The 19,713-nt window shown below is 45.4% G+C and overlaps 1 protein-coding gene across 5 annotated transcripts in view; it reads left to right on the forward strand.

Annotated features, from left to right (window-relative positions):
• The window catches only part of celf1 (cugbp, Elav-like family member 1), a 315,470-nt gene that overhangs the window by 184,013 nt on the left and 111,744 nt on the right, over nucleotides 1–19,713 (forward strand). For 4 of the 5 annotated variants that reach the window (XM_056279257.1, XM_056279260.1, XM_056279259.1 and 1 more), the window contains one exon: nucleotides 1,144–1,278. The exons of the other annotated variant lie outside the window; for it this stretch is intronic. In XM_056279257.1, the coding sequence (XP_056135232.1) occupies nucleotides 1,144–1,278 (135 nt within the window). The remainder of the gene's footprint in view (nucleotides 1–1,143; nucleotides 1,279–19,713) is intronic. 5 annotated transcript variants of the gene reach the window in all.

Here is a 19,713-nt window from a genome sequence, read left to right on the forward strand (position 1 = left end):
GGAACTGGAGTTGGTCCCCAGATGCTGCACTGCGGCTACCCACTGCTCCTAGTGTATAGGATGGGTTAAATACAGAGGACATATTTCATTTCAGTGTATATGAGTACCGAGAAATTGCAAAAAACAAAAAAAACAAAAACGTAAATAAATATAAATCTCAAATCATAAATTTTTTGGAGCTAGTTTTCTGTTTCTGTGCTTCTGTTTCATAGCGCTTTGTCAGGCGTTGTCTCAGATTTGGAGCCTATTATTATTAGCATTTCTGTAAGTCTATAATTTATCCATGATAAGAAAAATTTTCACAAGCTGTTTTGTCACAAAAAGTGCAAAGATGGGACTAATTTTAACCAAATCCCTCGGGTTTACAAACATGCATAAAACACACCAAGCCAAGCCGAGAATGGAGACATATCTGACTGAGTCCTTCCCGAGTCATGTTCAGTCCCCCTGGGCAGTTTCGATTAGTCACTGTTGATTACTACCGAAGCACCAGAGCCTAAAAAATGGTATCCTGAACAGCCCTAATCTATCGATCTCCAGGTTTTTATACTTCTCTCCTGGCGGAATTTAGTGACTTTCTCTCATCTGTTTTGAAGTTGGATTGAATTGTTACAGCTGCAACTTCAGTATTCATGTTGACTATGTACGCCCTGATTAGAATTGTTGACACTTCAAAGTATTGGTGACCTGGAAGCACCACATTTGTACCACTCTTTTTTTTTATGAGAGTTTGTGTGGATGTGTGCATTTTCCGAGTCAGTTTTTTTTCTCATTTAGGCTACCTGAAAAATTGTGTGTTGTGTATGAACACCTAGGAAACATCTAGTGTTAGTGTTTATTCAGTGTCCAAAAAAAAGAAGAAAGCAAAATGGCTATTTGTCATAGTTGTGGTACACTTGTTGCATGGAAGTATGGTTTGGTTTAGTATGGTTTAAAAATGTAGTCGTACAAATAAAATGTACATGTGAAGGTAAATCAGCCGACAAAGAGCAGTGGTATGTGGTATCACTTGATTATTTGGAGATAATAGATTAGTCCAATATAAATAGGGAAAAAACAACAAACATGTGGGCACCTTGATTGTTCTTTTATCAACTTGCTTGTCTTAATTGTTTCTGTATTTGTTGGTGTGTTTGAATTCAGCGGTGGAGGACAGGAAACTTTTTATCGGAATGATCTCCAAGAAGTGCAATGAGAATGACATCAGGCTGATGTTTTCATCCTATGGCCAGATAGAGGAGTGCAGGATACTCCGAGGCCCTGATGGACTCAGTCGAGGTAGGACAGATTGAGTTTACTTTGCAACGCACATACATACACACAAAAATGAGTACAGGAGCCATGTCCAGGTGGCGTGGCGGTCTATCCCGTTGCCTACCAACATGGGGATTACCAGTTCGAATCCCCGTGTTACCTCCGGCTTGGTTGGGCATCCCTACAGCGACAACTGGCCGTGTCTGCGGGTGGGAAGCCGGATGTGGGTATGTGTCCTGGTTGCTGCATTAGTGCCTCCTCTGGTTGGTCTGGGCACCTGTTTGGGGGGGGGGGGGACTGGAGGGAATAGCGTGACCCACACGCTACGTCCCCCTGGTGAAACTCCTCACTTTCAGATGAAAAGAAGCAGCAGAGGGGGTCGGGCAGCAACCAGGACGGCTCGGAAGAGTGGGGTAATTGGCCAGATACAACTGGGGAGAAAAGGGGGGGGGTTGAGAATCCACACAAAAAAAGAGTACAGGAGCCAGCAAAGTTACCCTGTACTCAACAGTGGTGGACCAGCCTCAGTTCTGTGGTCCTTACGCTAACTCATTTCTCATTTTGGGGGGCTTCGTTTATAGACTTAAATGCTATATTCTAGTGTATTGTGTATGAAAGTGTCCTTTAAGATGAGTGTCGTCAGCTGTTATGGGGAATGATGAAATGACTAGCTGTCTGGATACCAGGGAGAAATTGTTCATTCAATTTCTAAACCTGTGGGTATCCGGGATTTTGTGTGTCTCCTCTATTTCATATGAAGCAAGGATAGACACGTTTCCTCATTTTCGAGGGCTTACCTTATCTCTTCACACTTTTGGTGTGCTATGCTATACTCATGCTATGATTCAAGTCCAAGTGACATCGTCTTTTTGGGTCTACAAAGACCAGTCATTTAAATCTTTTCTTTTAGCTAGTTACACGAGGGGTGGAAGTAACAAAAACAACAAAACTGAATTGATCAAATAACGATAATATTTGATGCCGGATTGAATAAAATGCTACCGTACTCAATGCTACATCAATTGAAATTTTATGTTAAAACAAATAAACACGTTTGGCAATTTAAAAGATAATTTTGCAAGTCAAGAAAGTCGCAGTTTGTCGTAAGACTGTTTTGTGTGAAACCGCTCAGTGAACAACATCTCTCCATCTCTCGTCTCATACAGTATGTCACGTAATTAGCTATGTTCCAGGCACCAATGTATCTTACCGGAAAAGGATAGCGGCTAAGGCAGTCAGCACTTTTGACTGCTAAAACGGGGTAGGTGATTTTCACAACTAGAAGGTAATTATTCGATCAATATAACAACGGACAAGTGCTTTATTGAATTAGAAGCACATTGGGTTAAATTTTTCCAACTTCCAGACAACTTTACATTGTTTCAAAAAAGAAGAAAGTGGAAACTGGCAGTAACTGGCTATTGTTAGCAAATAACCTAGCTGCTACATGAAAAGAAGATTGCAAAATGGCTGATAAAACACTGAGAAACCAACCTACAGAAAAGAAAGCGAGTAAACAGCTTTTATCCAATTCTGGCAATGTGAATATAATCAAATCAGAATTGGTGTTGGTGGGCCAGTAGCGGGCAGTCTTCCCTCTGGTCTTAATAAAAACGACAAATATCTAATCCCAATGCCCCAGTGCAGTGACAGGGACACTTTGCTGCAGGAGACGCCATCCTTCAGATGAGACGTTAAATTGAGGTCCTGACTCACTGTGGTCATTAAAGACCCCATGGCACTTATCACAAAGACTAGGGGGTCCAGGGGGTCCTGGCAACATTCCCAGCCTGGCTCTCTCCATCTGGCCACCTGATCATCCCCCACATAACTGGCTCAGTGATTCCTCCTTCTCCACCTCAAGCTGATGTGTGGTGAGCATTCTGGCACAAAATGGCTGCTGTGCATCACCCAGGTAGTGCTACACATTGGTGGTGATTGAAGTGAGTTACCCCCTTCAATCTGAAGTGCTTTAGGTGCCTAGAAAAGTGCTATATGGGGGCGTCCGGGTGGTGTAGCAGTCTATTTCATTGCCTACCAACACGTGGATTGCCGGTTCAAATCCCTGTGTTATCTCCGGCTTGGTCTGGAGTCCCTACAGACACAATTGGCTGTGTCTGGGGAGCCAGATGTGGGTATGTGTCCTGGTTGCTGCACTAGCACCTCCTTTGGTCAATCGGGGCGCCTGTTCGGGGGGGGGGGTGAACTGGGGGAATGACGTGGTCCTCCCACGTGCTACGTACCCCTGGCGAATCTCCTCACTGTCAGGTGAAAAGAAGCAGCTGGCAACTCCAATGTAATGGTTGTTGGTATTTTTATTATTATTATTGTTATTATCAAATCCAGAGAGATAGATTCTTATATTAGTTTGGGCAAGTGCTCTCTTCTTCCAGAAACCGAGCCCACCACTCCAGCTGCAAAAAAAAGGCAAGATGGAGCCTGCACTCTCCAAGTGACAAGAGAACATTGTGAGGCTGCTCTCTGAGAAGCTGAAAGAAAACTCTGGTGCTGTGACAGCTTTGATCAGAAAAGAACGCTGACAGCATTGAGGCCTTGAAAGAAAACTCCACATTTCTCTTGAAAGAGATACAGGAAGTTAAAACAGAACGAAAAGAGGCTAAATCAGTTAGTACTAACCACCAGAAGGAAATAGCTGATTTAGAAGATAAGGTCAATGAGATGGATCAATACCATGGAAGATGGAGCCAACGACTTAATGGCCTGCCACAACAAGAAGGAGAAAATGTAAGGCAACGCATGATGGACATCTCCCATGCCATAGTCCCAGATGCCGGACAACAGTTTGGCTTTCACATTGATGGAAGTCACAGAATTGGTTGTAAGGAAGAGGGGAGGATTCGACCTGTGATAACAAGGTTCACAGCCAGATCAGTGAAGGAAGTGGTATGGAAGCAGGCAAAGGGGTCGGAGTTTCTGAAGACAAAGAAACTGAGATTCAGAGAAGACCTTACCTCTAAAGACAAGGGTACACGCAACAAGCTGTGGCCTCTGATAGAAGCGGCATGGAAAGAGGGGAAGAAGGCATTCTTCAGAGGAGCCAACGGCATCATTGATGAGAGATCAAGTTGTAAGATCAAAATTATAGTACATTCAGTATTAGCCTACTATACCAAATCCTAGTTTTAAGGTTCAAATATGTAAATCCTCAGAAGTCTGAATTTACATGGAGCAACAAAGATTTGTCAAAACAATCGAGGATTGTTTTTTGGATTATTTAAAATGATTTGAATACAACAGTAAAGGAAACCAAAATTGAACCATCAATAGTTACAGATCACAAACTTGTATCCTTAACAGTTAAACTGGGCAAGGTAACAGTTATAAACATAACCCAAGTTATTGGAAGTTAAACAATTCTCTACTACAGGATAAGTTCTTCCAAGAAAATGTAATTATGATAATTAATGATAACCCGGGGGCGGCACGGTGGCGCAGTGCTTAGCACGGTCACCTCACTGCAATAAGGTCCTGGGTTCGAGCCCCAGGGTAGTCCAACCTTGGGGGTCATCCAAAGTCGTCCTCTGTGTGGAGTTTGCATGTTCTCCCCTTGTCTGCGGGGGTTTCCTCCGGGGGCGCCGGTTTCCTCCCACAATCCAAAGACATGTAGGTCAGGTCAATTGGCCGTACTAAATTGTCCCTAGGTGTGAATGTATGTGTGTGTGTGTGTGTGGGGGGGGCTTGATGGTCTGGCGACCTGTCCAGGGTGTCTCCCCACCTGCCGCCCAATGACTGCTGGGGTAGGCTCCAGCATCCCCACGACCCTGAGAGCAGGATAAGCGGCTTGGATAATGGATGGATGATAACTGGAGAAAAGCAAAGGCATACCAATCTTATGGCAAATATTGGGAATACACAACATTTCAAGTTAGGAATTAGGTGATTAGTAGGGGGAAACAAATGGCAAAAGAAAAATATTTAAACAAGATACAACAGTGAAAGAGATAATCTATATTTGAAAAAGATCATTTATCTCAAGTAGCTATAAATACATTAACCACACTACAATTGGAATTAGACTCCGTATATCAGAATTTAGCAAAGGGTGCCTTTGTTAGGTCAAGAAGGAAATGGCTGGAGCAAGGTGAAAAGAATACCAAATATTTCCATAATTTAGAAAAAAGGAATCACTCTATTAATAAATTGGCTAAATTAAGATTAATGGCAGGATATCTGATGATCTGAAAGAAATCTCTGTCTATGTTAAAGAATTCTATTAAAAATGATGTACTGGGATATCTGGGTGGCGTGGTGGTCTGTTCCGTTGCCTACCAACATGGGGATTGCCGGTTTGAATCCCCGTGTTACCTCTGGCTTGATCAGGCGTACCTACAGACATCATTGGCCATGTCTATAGATGAAGTTGTGACGTTATTTTCTAGGTCCGATAACATCACAACATCATACAAGAGGGCCGCAGAGACTGCTGAAAGACAAGTAATGATGAAAGACAAAAAAATCACCTCGGACCTAAAATTAGACAACCACATTGACGTCACTGCCCGGAACCAAGCCTTTATCACCCTGAAGGACCACAAGCCCAACTTTTTAAAGAAGCCGGCATAAGTGACAAGAAGAACTGCACATTCATATGATTTGATATCTGCGAGTTCGACCCCTCCATAAGCAAAGTTCTACCCCTCCACAAAGTTCTACCCCTCCATAAGCAAAGTTCTACCCCTCCACAAAGTTCTACCCCTCCATAAGCAAAGTTCTACCCCTCCACAAAGTTCTACCCCTCCATAAGCAAAGAGTTCCTATCCAAAGCCATGGATTTTACCACAAAACACACAGCGATACCCGAGTAAGACAGAGACATTATATACCAGGACACACAGTGATGTCCGAGCAAGACAGAGACATTATATACCAAGTGAAGAATCACTTCTGTACCACAGTGGAAACTCATGGCAGATAAAAGGTAGTAGTAAATGTGATGTAACCATGGGCAGCTTCGACGGGGCAGAAGCTTGTGAACTAGTTGGAATGTATTTGTTGTCTCAACTACAGGACCTGGACATCAATGTTGGACTCTATAGGGATGATGGACTAGCAGTTTGTAGCAGAGCACCACGAGAGGTCGAGCAAATTAAGAAAACAATCTGCAAAAGATTCTCAAACAATGAGGTAAAAATCACTATTGAAGCAAACAAAAAACAAATGGACTTTCTGGACATCTCAATGTACCTTAGGAATGACTCATACAAGCCGTACATGAAGCCCAACAACACGCTGCAGTATGTCCATAGGGAAAACACCCACCCGCCCTCCATCTTGAAGAACTTCCCAGAAAGCATTAATAGAAGACTCTCAACATGATCATCTAGTGAGTCCCATCTTCAATGAAGCTACACCCCCATACCAAGATGCATTTCAAAAGAGTGGCTCAAGTACAACCCACCATTACACAATGACTGACCGCAAACCAACATACGAAGCAGAAAACAGAACGTCAGCTGGTACAACCCACCCTACAGTGACACTGGTACAACCCAACCTACAGTGACACCGTGGTACAACCCACCCTACAGTGATACCGTGGTACAACCCACCCTGCAGTGACACTGTGGTACAACCCACCCTACAGTGATACCGTGGTAAAACCCATCCTCCAGTGACCCGGGGTACAACCCACCCTACAGTGATACTGTGGCCACAACCCACCCTACAGTGACACCGTGGTACAACCCACCCTACAGTGATACCGTGGTACAACCCACCCTACAGTGATACCGTGGTACAACCCACCCTACAGTGACACCGTGGTACAACCCACCCTACAGTGATACCGTGGTAAAACCCACCCTCCAGTGACACCGTGGTACAACCCACCCTACAGTGATACCGTGGCCACAAACATTAGTAAGCGTTTTTTTTTTAACTTTTGGGTAAGTGCTTCACCCCGAACCATCAGCTGAGGAAGATATTCAATAGGAACACCATCAACATGAGTTACAGCTGCATGTCTAACATTAAACATAATATAGTCCCACAACACAAGAATCATCAACACATCAATGACACCTTCACCACAATCGGACTCCCCCAACTGCAACTGCCGTGTGAACGACTCGTGCCACCTCGAGGGAAAATGCCAGATGGAGGGAGTTATCTACCAAGCTACGGTGACGAGAGAGGACAATGACAAAACAGAGACATATGTGGGTCTAACAGAGGGGACATTCAACAAGAGGTTTAATGCACATGTGTAGCTTTACAAACAACCATTTAAAGAGTGGCACATGTTTAAGCCCTTATTTGGTCATTAGCGGACAGAAACATTAATTGTTCAACCACCTGGAAAATCCTCTCAAAGAACAAAACATATACACCCAGCAGTAAAATGTGTAACCTATGTCCAACTGAACAATATTTTATCATCTGCAAGCCACAAATGTCCACATTGAATAACAGGAATGAATTGTCCAGCAGTTGCAGACATTGTCATGGTCTGTGATCATGGCTCTCCCATCCCCTGATTGGTGCTTTAATCCACCTGTGCCCGTGTTCCTGAATGACCTGGATTGCTCTGCTTCACTCAACCTCCCCTGTCTCTGAATGGCTGGCCGGTTCCTGCGCACCTGTGCCCAGTCTCCCTGATTGGCCTCCCCTGGGTATATATGTCCCTTGGTTGCTCTGGCACTTTGTTGGGTCGTCTCACACTCTCACTGAGACACCCACTGAGACTCAGAGACTTTTGGTTGCCAGAGTGCCTCGTCTGTTGTGAGCTTTCCTCGTGTCGATTCCTGCTGTTTGTAAGTTTTGCCACATCCTGTTGTTTGCCCTCCCCGCTATCTGTACCTGCTGTTTTTGTTCCCTGTAATAAAAGAATTGTCAGAACCGGTTTGCCTCCACCGTCTGCATTTGGGTCCTCGTCCTGCTACCTCCGTGACAGTACGACCCAACCAGTATGGACCCAGTAGATGGTTCGGCTACCGGAGACAACGTAGGCCAAGGTCGGTGTCTGGGGGGAATGGCCTCCGGCGAGGGGTTGTTCAGCTGTATAACCAGTAGCCTGCTTCCCGGTCTGCTGGCACTGAACCTGCTAGCCACCAGCCTGTCTACCACCTGGTAAACCACTGATCGAGGGTGTCTGTGAATGTTCTCATTCATCCAGGTCATGGTTATCCAGAGGAGTTGAATCAAGTGCAACTGGACTTGGTATATATCCGTGAAGACGTTTCGCCTCTCATCCAAGAAGCTTCCTCACTTCATGCCAGCCTCAGTTCGTGCCAGCACCACCCACTGATCGAGGGGTGGTGCTGAGCCGGCTCCAGCCCTGAACCCGGAGTCTCCACCAGTCCCATGTTCCTGGGCAGCCAGCCGACGTTCTGTCCGACTACCAGTCGCCGGCCACACCGGCTGACTCCTTCTACAGGTTCCTGTTCGGCCGGCCACTTCAGCCGACTTGTCGGGCTTGGCTGCCCATCGTCCCTGAGCCTCAGCTGCCTAGCATCCCCGGGGCGCCTCCGAAGCCTGCTTCACGAGCGGCTGCCGGGCCGCCTCCGAAACCTGCTCCACGGTCGGCTCCTGGGCCGCCTCTGAGTTCTGTTTCCTGAGCGGCCATCCTGCTATCTGCGAGTTCTGTTTCAGGAATGGCCATCCCGCCGCCTCCGAGTTCTGTTTCCTGAGCAGCCGTCCTGCCGCCTTCGAGGTCTGTTTGCCCCGTGGCCGTCTCTCTGCCTCCGAGGTCTGTTTGCCTCGCCGCCGTCCCGCCACCTCCGAAGTGTGTTTGCCCCACGGCTGTCACGCCGCTTCTGAAGTCTGTTTGTCCCACAGCCATCTAGCCGCCTCCGAGGTCTGTTTGCCCTGCGGCCGTCTCGCTGCCTCTGGAGTCTGTTTGCCCCGCGGCCATCCCACCACGTCCAGAATCTGTTTGCCCCGCTGCCCCCGGACTCTGTTTGCCCGACGGCCGTCCCGCCACCTCCGGAGTGTGTTTGCCCAGCAGCCATCCCGCTGCTCCTGGAGTCTGTTTGCCCCGCAGCTGTCCTGCTGCCTCCCGAGTCTGTTTGCCCAGCGGCTGTCCTGTCGTCTCCGAATTCTGTTTGCCCAGCGGCCCTCGAGCCACAGTGGTACTGTCGGCGTCATCCATCTGCCCATCTGCTGGAGATGCCTTGCCTCCTGCATCCTGGTCGCCCTCCTGATCGGTCCCAGTCCTCGGGCCGCCTGCCTGAGATCCCTGGCCCCATTTGTCCTCCCCCTGGGCCCCTCTGTCCGTCCTGCTGGGTACTCTGGGTCCTTTGGTTTTCTGACATCTGGAATCCGCCCCTTGAGAGGGGGGTCCTGTCATGGTCTGTGATCATGAATTTCCCATCCCCGGAGTGTTGCTGTAATCCACCTGCGCCCGTGTTTCTGAATGACCTGGATTGCTCGACTGCACTCAACCTCCCCTGTCTCCGATTGGCTAGCTGGTTCCTGTGCACTTGCGCCCAATCTCCCTGATTGGCCTCCCCTGGGTATATATGCCCCTTGGTTGCTCTGGCGCTTTGTCAGGTCATCTCACACTCTCACTGAGACACGCACTGAGACTCGGAGACTTTTGGTCGCCAGAGTGCCTCGTCTGTTGTGAGCCATCCGCGTGTCCATTCCTGCCGTTTGTTCCTGCTGTTTTGTAAGTTTTGCCACATCCTGTTGCTAGCCCTCCCCGCTATCTGTACCAGCTGTTTTTGTTCTCTGTAATAAAAGGGTTGTCAGAACCGATTTGCCTTCACCGTCTGTGCTTGGGTCCTCTTCCTGCTACCTCCGTGACAGACATGGATATAAGCACCTATTTTGTAATTATAAATAAATCATGACAATAGACAAATACCAACCCCCCCCCCCCCAAAAAATTGGACCGTTAGCTATCGCATATTTTTGAAGTTTTTGAATGTCACACCTCTCCCTTCCCCATTGGACGTTGTGTACATGATGTACACAACGTCCAATGGGGAAGGGGGAGGCACCTACATTCGAATACATGTGATCACTAACCATCCAGTAGGAGGGGGAGGGGGAGGTTGCATACAGAGTTAATGGCATTTATCTATTGTCATGATTTATTACAAAATAGATGTTTATATCTATGTGTGTAACTGCTGGACAATTCATTCCTGTTATTCATTGTGAACTTTGTGGTTTGCAGAGGATAAAATATTGTTAAGTTGGACATAGATTACACATTTTACTGCTGGGTGAATATGTTTTGTTCTTTGAGAGGATTTTCCAGGTGGATGAATAATTAATGTGTCTGTCCGCCAGTGACCAAATATAAGGGCTTAAACATATGACATTCTTTAAATGGTTGTTTGTAAAGCTACACATGTGCATTAAACCTCTTGTTGAATGTCCCCTCTGTTAGACCCAAGTATGTCTCTGTTTTGTCATTGTCCTCTCTCATCACCGTAGCTTGGTAGATACCTCCCTTCGATGGCATTTTCCCTCGAGGTGGCATGAGTCGTTCACATGGCAGTTGCAGTTGGGGGTGTCCGGTTGTGATGAAGGTGTCATTGATTTGTTGGTGATTCTTGTGTTGTGGGGCGATATTATGTGTTTAATGTTAGACATGCAGCTGTAACTCATGTTGGTGGTGTTCCTATTGAATATCTTCCTCAGTTGATGGTGTGGGGTGAAGCACTTATCCAAAAACTCAAAACACTGTTTACCCATGTTTGTGGCCACGGTATCACTGTAGGTGGTTGTACAACGGTGTCACTGTAGGGTGGTTGTACCACGGTATCACTGTAGGGTGGGATGTACCACGGTGTCACTGTAGGGTGGGTTGTACCACGGTATCACTGTACGGTGGGTTGTACCACAGTGTCACTGTAGGGTGGGTTGTACCACGGTATCACTGTAGGGTGGGTTGTACCACGGTGTCACTGTAGGGTGGGTTGTGGCCACAGTATCACTGTAGGGTGGGTTGTACCACGGTGTCACTGTAGGTTGGGTTGTACCACGGTGTCACTGTAGGTTGGTTGTACCATGGTATCACTATAGGGTGGGTTGTACCAGCTGATGTTTAGTTTTCTGCTTCGTTTGTTGGTTTGCTAACAGTCAGTGTGTAATAGTGGGTTGTACTTGAGCCGCTCTTTTGTAATGTTTCTTGGTATGGGGGTGCAGCTTCATTGAAGATGGACTCGCTTCTTTGACACCCCTAACTGCAATGACACCTTCATCACAATCGGACTCCCCCAACTGCAACTGCCATGTGAACGACTCATGCCCCCTCGAGGGAAAATGCCAGATGGGGGGAGTTCTCTACCAAGCTACGGTAACGAGAGAGGAAAACAACAAAACAGAGACATCTGTGGGTCTGACAGAGGGGACATTCAAAAAGAGGTTTAATGCACATGTGTAGCTTTACAACCAACCATTTAAAGAATGTCACATGTTTAAGCCCTTATATTTGGTCATTGGCGGACAGAAACATTAATTATTCAATCACCTGGAAAATCCTCTCAAAAGAACAAAACATATTCACCCAGCAGTAAAATGTGTAACCTATGTCCAGCTGAACAATATTTTATCATCTGCAAGCCACGAATATCCACACTGAATAACAGGAATGAATTGACCAGCAGTTTCAGACATAGATATAAGCACCTATTTTGTAATTATAAATAAATCATGACAATAGATAAATGCCATTAACTCTGTATGCAACCTCCCCCTCCCCCTCCTACTGGGTGGTTAGTGATCACATGTATTCGAATGTAGGTGCCTCCCCCTTCAACATTGGACATTGTGTACGTGATGTGCACGATGAGGCAGTTTTATATATATATATATATACACTCACCGGCCACTTTATTAGGCACACCTGTCCAACTGCTCGTTAACGCACATTTCTAATCAGCCAATCACATGGCAGCAACTCAATGCATTTAGGCATGTAGACATGGTCAAGACGATCTGCTGCAGTTCAAACCGAGCATCAGAATGGGGAAGAAAGGTGATTTAAGTGACTTTGAACGTGGCATGGTTGTTGGTGCCAGACGGGCTGGTCTGAGTATTTCAGAAACTGCTGATCTCCTGGGATTTTCACGCTCAACCATCTCTAGGGTTTACAGAGAATGGTCCGAAAAAGAGAAAATATCCAGTGAGCGGCAGTTCTGTGGGCAAAAATGCCTTGTTGATGCCAGAGGTCAGAGGAGAATGGCCAGACTGGTTTGAGCTGACAGAAAGGCAACAGTAACTCAAATAACCACTCATTACAACCGAGGTATGCAGAAGAGCCTCTCTGAACGCACAACACGTCGACCCTTGAGGCAGATGGGCTACAGCAGCAGAAGACCACACCGGGTGCCACTCCTGTCAGCTAGGAACAGGAAACTGAGGCTACAATTCGCACAGGCTCACCAAAATTGGACAATAGAAGATTGGAAAAACGTTGCCTGGTCTGATGAGTCTCGATTTCTGCTGCGACATTCGGATGGTAGGGTCAGAATTTGGCATCAACAACATGAAAGCATGGATCCATCCTGCCTTGTATCAACGGTTCAGGCTGGTGGTGGTGGTGGTGTAATGGTGTGGGGGATATTTTCTTGGCACACTTTGGGCCCCTTAGTACCAATTGAGCATCGTGTCAACGCCACAACCTACCTGAGTATTGTTGCTGACCATGTCCATCCCTTTATGACCACAGTGTTCCCATCTTCTGATGGCTACTTCCAGCAGGATAACGCGCCATGTCATAAAGCTCGAAGCATCTCAGACTGGGTTCTTGAACATGACAATGAGTTCACTGTACTCAAATGGCCTCCACAGTCACCAGATCTCAATCCAATAGAGCACCTTTGGGATGTGGTGGACCGGGAGATTCGCATCATGGATGTGCAGCCAACAAATCTGCAGCAACTGCGTGATGCTATCGTGTCAATATGGACCAAACACTCTGAGGAATGTTTCCAGTACCTTGTTGAATCTATGCCACAAAGGATTAAGGCAGTTCTGAAGGCAAAAGGGGGTCCAACCCGGTACTAGCAAGGTGTACCTAATAAAGTGGCCAGTGAGTGTGTGTATATATATATATATATATATATACATACACTACCGTTCAAAAGTTTGGGATCACCCAAACAATTTTGTGTTTTCCATGAAAAGTCACACTTATTCACCACCATATGTTGTGAAATGAATAGAAAATAGAGTCAAGACATTGACAAGGTTAGAAATAATGATTTGTATTTGAAATAAGATTTTTTTTACATCAAACTTTGCTTTCGTCAAAGAATCCTCCATTTGCAGCAATTACAGCATTGCAGACCTTTGGCATTCTAGCTGTTAATTTGTTGAGGTAATCTGGAGAAATTGCACCCCACGCTTCCAGAAGCAGCTCCCACAAGTTGGATGGGCACTTCTTGCGTACCATACGGTCAAGCTGCTCCCACAACAGCTCAATGGGGTTCAGATCTGGTGACTGCGCTGGCCACTCCATTACCGATAGAATACCAGCTGCCTGCTTCTGCTCTAAATAGTTCTTGCACAATTTGGAGGTGTGTTTAGGGTCATTGTCCTGTTGTAGGATGAAATTGGCTCCAATCAAGCGCTGTCCACTGGGTATGGCATGGCGTTGCAAAATGGAGTGATAGCCTTCCTTATTCAGAATCCCTTTTACCCTGTACAAATCTCCCACCTTACCAGCACCAAAGCAACCCCAGACCATCACATTACCTCCACCATGCTTAACAGATGGCGTCAGGCATTCTTCCAGCATCTTTTCATTTGTTCTGCGTCTCACAAACGTTCTTCTTTGTGATCCAAACACCTCAAACTTGGATTCATCCATCCACAACACTTTTTTCCAGTCTTCCTCTGTCCAATGTCTGTGTTCTTTTGCCCATCTTAATCTTTTTCTTTTATTGGTCAGTCTCAGATATGGCTTTTTCTTTGCCACTCTGCCCTGAAGCCCAGAATCCCGCAGCCGCCTCTTCACTGTAGATGTTGACACTGGTGTTTTGCGGGTACTATTTAATGAAGATGCCAGTTGGGGACCTGTGAGGCGTCTGTTTCTCAAACTAGAGACTCTAATGTACTTATCTTCTTGCTCAGTTGTGCAACGCGGCCTCCCACTTCTTTTTCTACTCTGGTTAGAGCCTGTTTGTGCTGTCCTCTGAAGGGAGTAGTACACACCGGTGTAGGAAATCTTCAATTTCTTAGCAATTTCTCGCATGGAATAGCCTTCATTTCTAAGAACAAGAATAGACTGTCGAATTTCAGATGAAAGTTCTCTTTTTCTGGCCATTTTGAGCGTTTAATTGACCCCACAAATGTGATGCTCCAGAAACTCAATCTGCTCAAAGGAAGGTCAGTTTTGTAGCTTCTGTACCGAGCTAAACTGTTTTCAGATGTGTGAACATGATTGCACAAGGGTTTTCTAATCATCAATTAGCCTTCTGAGCCAATGAGCAAACACATTGTACCATTAGAACACTGGAGTGATAGTTGCTTGAAATGGGCCTCTATACACCTATGTAGATATTGCACCAAAAACCAGACATTTGCAGCTAGAATAGTCATTTACCACATTAGCAATGTATAGAGTGTATTTCTTTAAAGTTAAGACTAGTTTTGGGTCCGCGGTGGCGTAGCGGTCTAAGCGTCGGCTTGGTGTCGATGCAGTTGCCCACTGGGGACTGGGGTTCGCGCCCCGGTCTCGTCAGATCCGACTATGGCCGGACTCGATGAAGCAGCAATCATTGGCAACGCTGTCTTCGGGAGGGGGGCGGAGTCGGCTTGTGTTCGTCATGTGAATGCGTCTCTGTGTGTGTCGGAAAAACAGTGGTTCGGCTTGGATTCGCCTTGTCACGAAAGTGGGGAGGCGCTTTCCTTCGAGACTGCCGGCCGGAGAGATGCAGTTGGCGAACGCATGCAATACGAGGGTGGGTGTTTGAATTAAAATAGGGATCAATTGGCCACTAAATTGGGAGAAAAAAAGGGAAAAATCAGAAATAAAATTAAAAAAAAAAAGTTAAGACTAGTTTAAAGTTATCTTCATTGAAAAGTACAGTGCTTTTCCTTCAAAAATATGGACATTTCAATGTGATCCCAAACTTTTGAACGGTAGTGTATATACACACATAATGTTCTTTGCAGTTTAGCTCTAGTGACAGCTAGAATCTTCGTGTGAGCTCTTCTAGAACAGTCGCTCTGAACTTTTCACGGGGGCTGCCGCATCTCCTCTGAGTTGCAACTGATTGAAACATGTTTTTCCAGCGACATGGCCTGAGTTGCAGTTTGGAAAGATTTTGAGAACTGGTATCATGTCGGATACATTCTGCCAGTCCTGTCTTTCAGTTCTGCGAGCACGACGGAGATAGGCCACCTATGATTTAAAAAAGAAGAATTTTTTTTCATTCATAGGCTAAACCACAACACACTGACTGACAGACGGCATGTAGCTAAGGCTTATGGGCTATCTTAATTAAAAAAGTCATAGCCTCATTCTTGAATGAACGATTGCCATTTCAATGTTTAAAATGGCCTTGAATAATCTGTCACGTTTTGAATGAAAGACGAGGCGACACGTAACTGCTTAATAACTATAACATAGGCTATAACAACAACAACACACTGGTTTTAATTAAAACAGGGCAGTCGCACGATGTTCACCTCTGTTCAGCCAGACGCTCGAACATGTAATCAACACTGTTCCAGCGGGGGGGGCAGGACTGCACCAGGGCATGCTTCCGAACATCAAACTGCGGCTAATTTGCCTTTAAAGCGGCCGAAGCCACTGTACTGTGGTGGAAAAACTGGACCAGGTTGCTGGCTGCTGCGACGGTGGTCTTCAGTCCAGACTTTTCAAATCCAGCATTCACACACAACTGCAAAATGTGTGCAAAACGGGACACATCTTTCCACTCACACAGTCTCCCCTGCAGCCATCATATTGGATGCGTTGTCGTGCACGCAGGCCACAACTTTACTCTTGATGTTGAATTCTTCTGTAATGGCATGTAAGCAGGCTGCCATGTTTTCAGCCGTGCGTCTTTCTGGCATTGCAGCAGTTTTGATCACTCCACCTTGCATCTTCCACTACTGTCGGTGTAGTGGACAGTAACTGTGGTGCATGACTCCACAGCTGGGATTGTCCAGGAATCAGTTGTGATCGCTATGTATTCTTGTTTCCCTAACTGATTCTTTCTTTCCTCCAAGGCTCGATCATACATTTTGTGAATCCGCTGTGTAATCGTCCACCGGCTTGGGACTGAGTATGATGGTTCATCATACTCCATCAGAGACCTAAAGCCTGGCGCATCCACTTCGCTTAACGGTCTTATGTCTTTCACAATCATTTCTGTGATCAACTGGGTGATTTTCGCAGCTCTCTGTGGCGTGCACTTGTTGAAGAAGGAGCCTGTTCTGAGTTGGGCGCGAGCATTACGTACCGTGGCATCTTGTTCAAAATCTATGTTTGCGTGTTTTAATCGGAGATGATTGTTCATTGAGCCGGTACTCCTGCCTTTCACACTTAAAATGACACCACAGAGTGTACATTTTACTAAGCTGCCGTCAGCTTGTTTTGTAAAATAATTCCAGGCTTTAGCTTTTCTGCTGCTCATTTTGATGCTTTCACGCAAATTCAGTCACTCACTCCCGCATTTTTCCATCAACGTTACTTCCGTCGACTTGAGAGATTTCCCATCTAGATATTTAAATTCTTTAATTATATGTATATAATGTTGTATGAGGAACATGACATTTAAATAATTAATATGATTATTTTTTAATATTATTTTAAGATTTCGGTTAATCCACCCTAAACGGATAGATTAATTTTCGTGTACACGGTTACATGCCCCCCATCCCTTATATATGCGTGTGTGTGTGTGTGTGTGTGTGTGTATGTGTATATATATATATATATATATACATATATATATATAGCGTTTTTTTCCGAAACTACCAATGGTGTTGAGTGCTCGACTAATGAGGAGCGGAATATCAACACGGATACAGGAAAAAGGTTTTAATGCATAGCAGTATAGGCCTGTTTCATGCGTCTCGCACTGATGAGTTTAGCAGCTGATGAGTGCGAGACGCACGATCCTGTACTGCTATGCATTAAAACCTTTTTCCTGTATCCGTGTTGATATATATATATATATATATACACACACACACACACACACACACTATATATATATATATATATATATCCACATACACACACACACTATATATGTATGTATGTAAATATGTATGTATGTACATATATGTGTGTGTGTGTATATATATATATATATACACACACACACACACACACACACACACACCCACACACACATAAAAGTGTGTGTGTGTCCCAATACTTTTGTAACCCTATGTGTACAAAAGTATTGGGACACACCTCTTAATCATTGAATCCAGGTGTTTCATGGCCACAGGTGTATAAATCCAGCAGCTAGCCATGCAGTCTGCATTTACAAACGTGTGAAAGAATGGGTCGTTCTGAAGAGCTCAGTGAATTCAAGCGTGGTACTGTCATAGGATGCCACCTTTACAATAAGTCGGTTGGTGAAATTTCTCCCCTGCTGGATATTCCACGGTCAACTGTAAGTGGTATTATTGAAAAGTGGAAGCGTTTAGGAACAACAGCAACTCAGCCAGGAAGTGGCAGACCACGTAAAGTCACACAGCGGGATCAACGAGTGCTGAGGTGCATAGTGTGTAAAAGTCACCAACGCTCTGTTGACTCAATAACTGCAGAGTTCTGGGTTTGGCGGCTGCCAGGAGAACGTCACCTGCCTGACTGCATTGTGCCAACTGTAAAGTTTGGTGGAGGAGGGATAATGGTATGGGGTTGTTTTTCAGGGGTTGGGCTCGGCCCCTTTCTTCCAGTGAAGGGAAATCTTAATGCTTCAGCATACCAAGATATTTTGGACAATTCTATGCTTCCAACTTTGTGGGAACAGTTTGGGGAGGGTCTTTTCTGTTCCAGCATGACTGTGTCCCAGTGCACAAAGCAAGGTCCATTAAGACATGGCTGGGTGAGTTTGGTGTGGAGGAACTTGACTGGCCCGCACAGAGCCCTGACCCCAACCCCATCGAACACCTTTGGGATGAACTAGAATGGAGATTGTGAGCCAGGTCTTCTCGTCTAACAACAGTGCCTGACCTCACAAGTGGTCTTCTGCACTCCAAAATCTTGTGGAAAGCCTTCCCGGAAGAGTGGAAGCTGTTATAGCTGCAAAGGGGGGGGGGGGGTGAAGACAACACAGACAATAATTCTATTTTATTTGTAGACTTCTGTAAAGCCTTTTATTCTGTCAGTCACAACTTTATGTATGACACAATCGTTTTTTTATTTATTTATTTATTTATATACGTTTTTGGATTTGGACCCAATTTTAAGGATGCAGTACAAACCATGTATAATGAATGTAATAGTACAGTTGAATTGTCTTTTGGCACCACCCCTAGATTTAACATCTCCAGAGGTACAAAACAAAGAGGCCCGAGGCCCTTTTTCTTTTTGTTTGTTAGTTACAGTTGATGATGTTACATATTAATAACAACCCTTTCAAAGGAGTCAAAGCATCAGATACAGAGATGAGATGTACTCAGCTAGTGGATCATTCTACAGTTTTTCTAAGAAATGAGGGGGAGATAAAAAAGCTACAGATTGCCCTGCTGTTTTTGCTGAGGTATCAGGTCTGACTTTGATATTAAAACATGTGAACTGTTAGCACTGACAGAAAAATCAATCGGTTAAATGAAGTAGCAGGTGTTCCAGTTAGATAGATAAGCTAAGATAACATACTTTATTTTCATTGTGTACACACAACGAAATTTCGTTTGGTGACTCTGAGACCAGCAACACTAGACAAGGTAAACAATCAAAAAAACAAAACAAGATTACAAACAACATTTAGTATAAACACGCGAGGTAGTAAAAATAAGTGAGGTAGTACAAATGCAAATGAAACAATAAAAGAAAGCAGTGGCTTTTAAAGTTCAAAACAGTGCATGGGATTATTGCACATAGTTGTCCATATTGCAGCGGCTTTAGTACCAGTGTGTGTGTGTGTGGGGGGGGGGGGGGGCTACAGCTCTGGGGAAGAAGCTGTTCCTCAGCCTGTTAGTCCGGGTTTTGATGATGCGGTATCTTTTCCCCGATGACAAGGGAACAAACAGACAGTGACCTGGGTATGTTGTGTCTTTGCTGATGTTGCTGGCTTTCCTCTGTAGGCGGCCAGCATACACAGCATCCAGGTCCAGGAGCACAGCTCCCACAATCCTCTGTGCTGTCTTTACCACCCGGGCCAAGTCCTTCCTGTTCTCTGCTGTGCAGCTGGCATACCACACTGTGACACATTACAGAGGATGCTTTCTATTGTGCTTCTGTAAAAGTTGACTAGCAGCTGAGAGGGGAGACCGGCTTGTTTAAGTTTCCTGAGGAAGAAAAGCCTCTGTTGTGCTTTCTTCACCAGGTGGGAGGTGTTGAGTGACCATGTG

Source organism: Lampris incognitus, chromosome 4, assembly GCF_029633865.1.
Source record: "Lampris incognitus isolate fLamInc1 chromosome 4, fLamInc1.hap2, whole genome shotgun sequence".
NCBI classification, from domain to species: domain Eukaryota; kingdom Metazoa; phylum Chordata; class Actinopteri; order Lampriformes; family Lampridae; genus Lampris; species Lampris incognitus.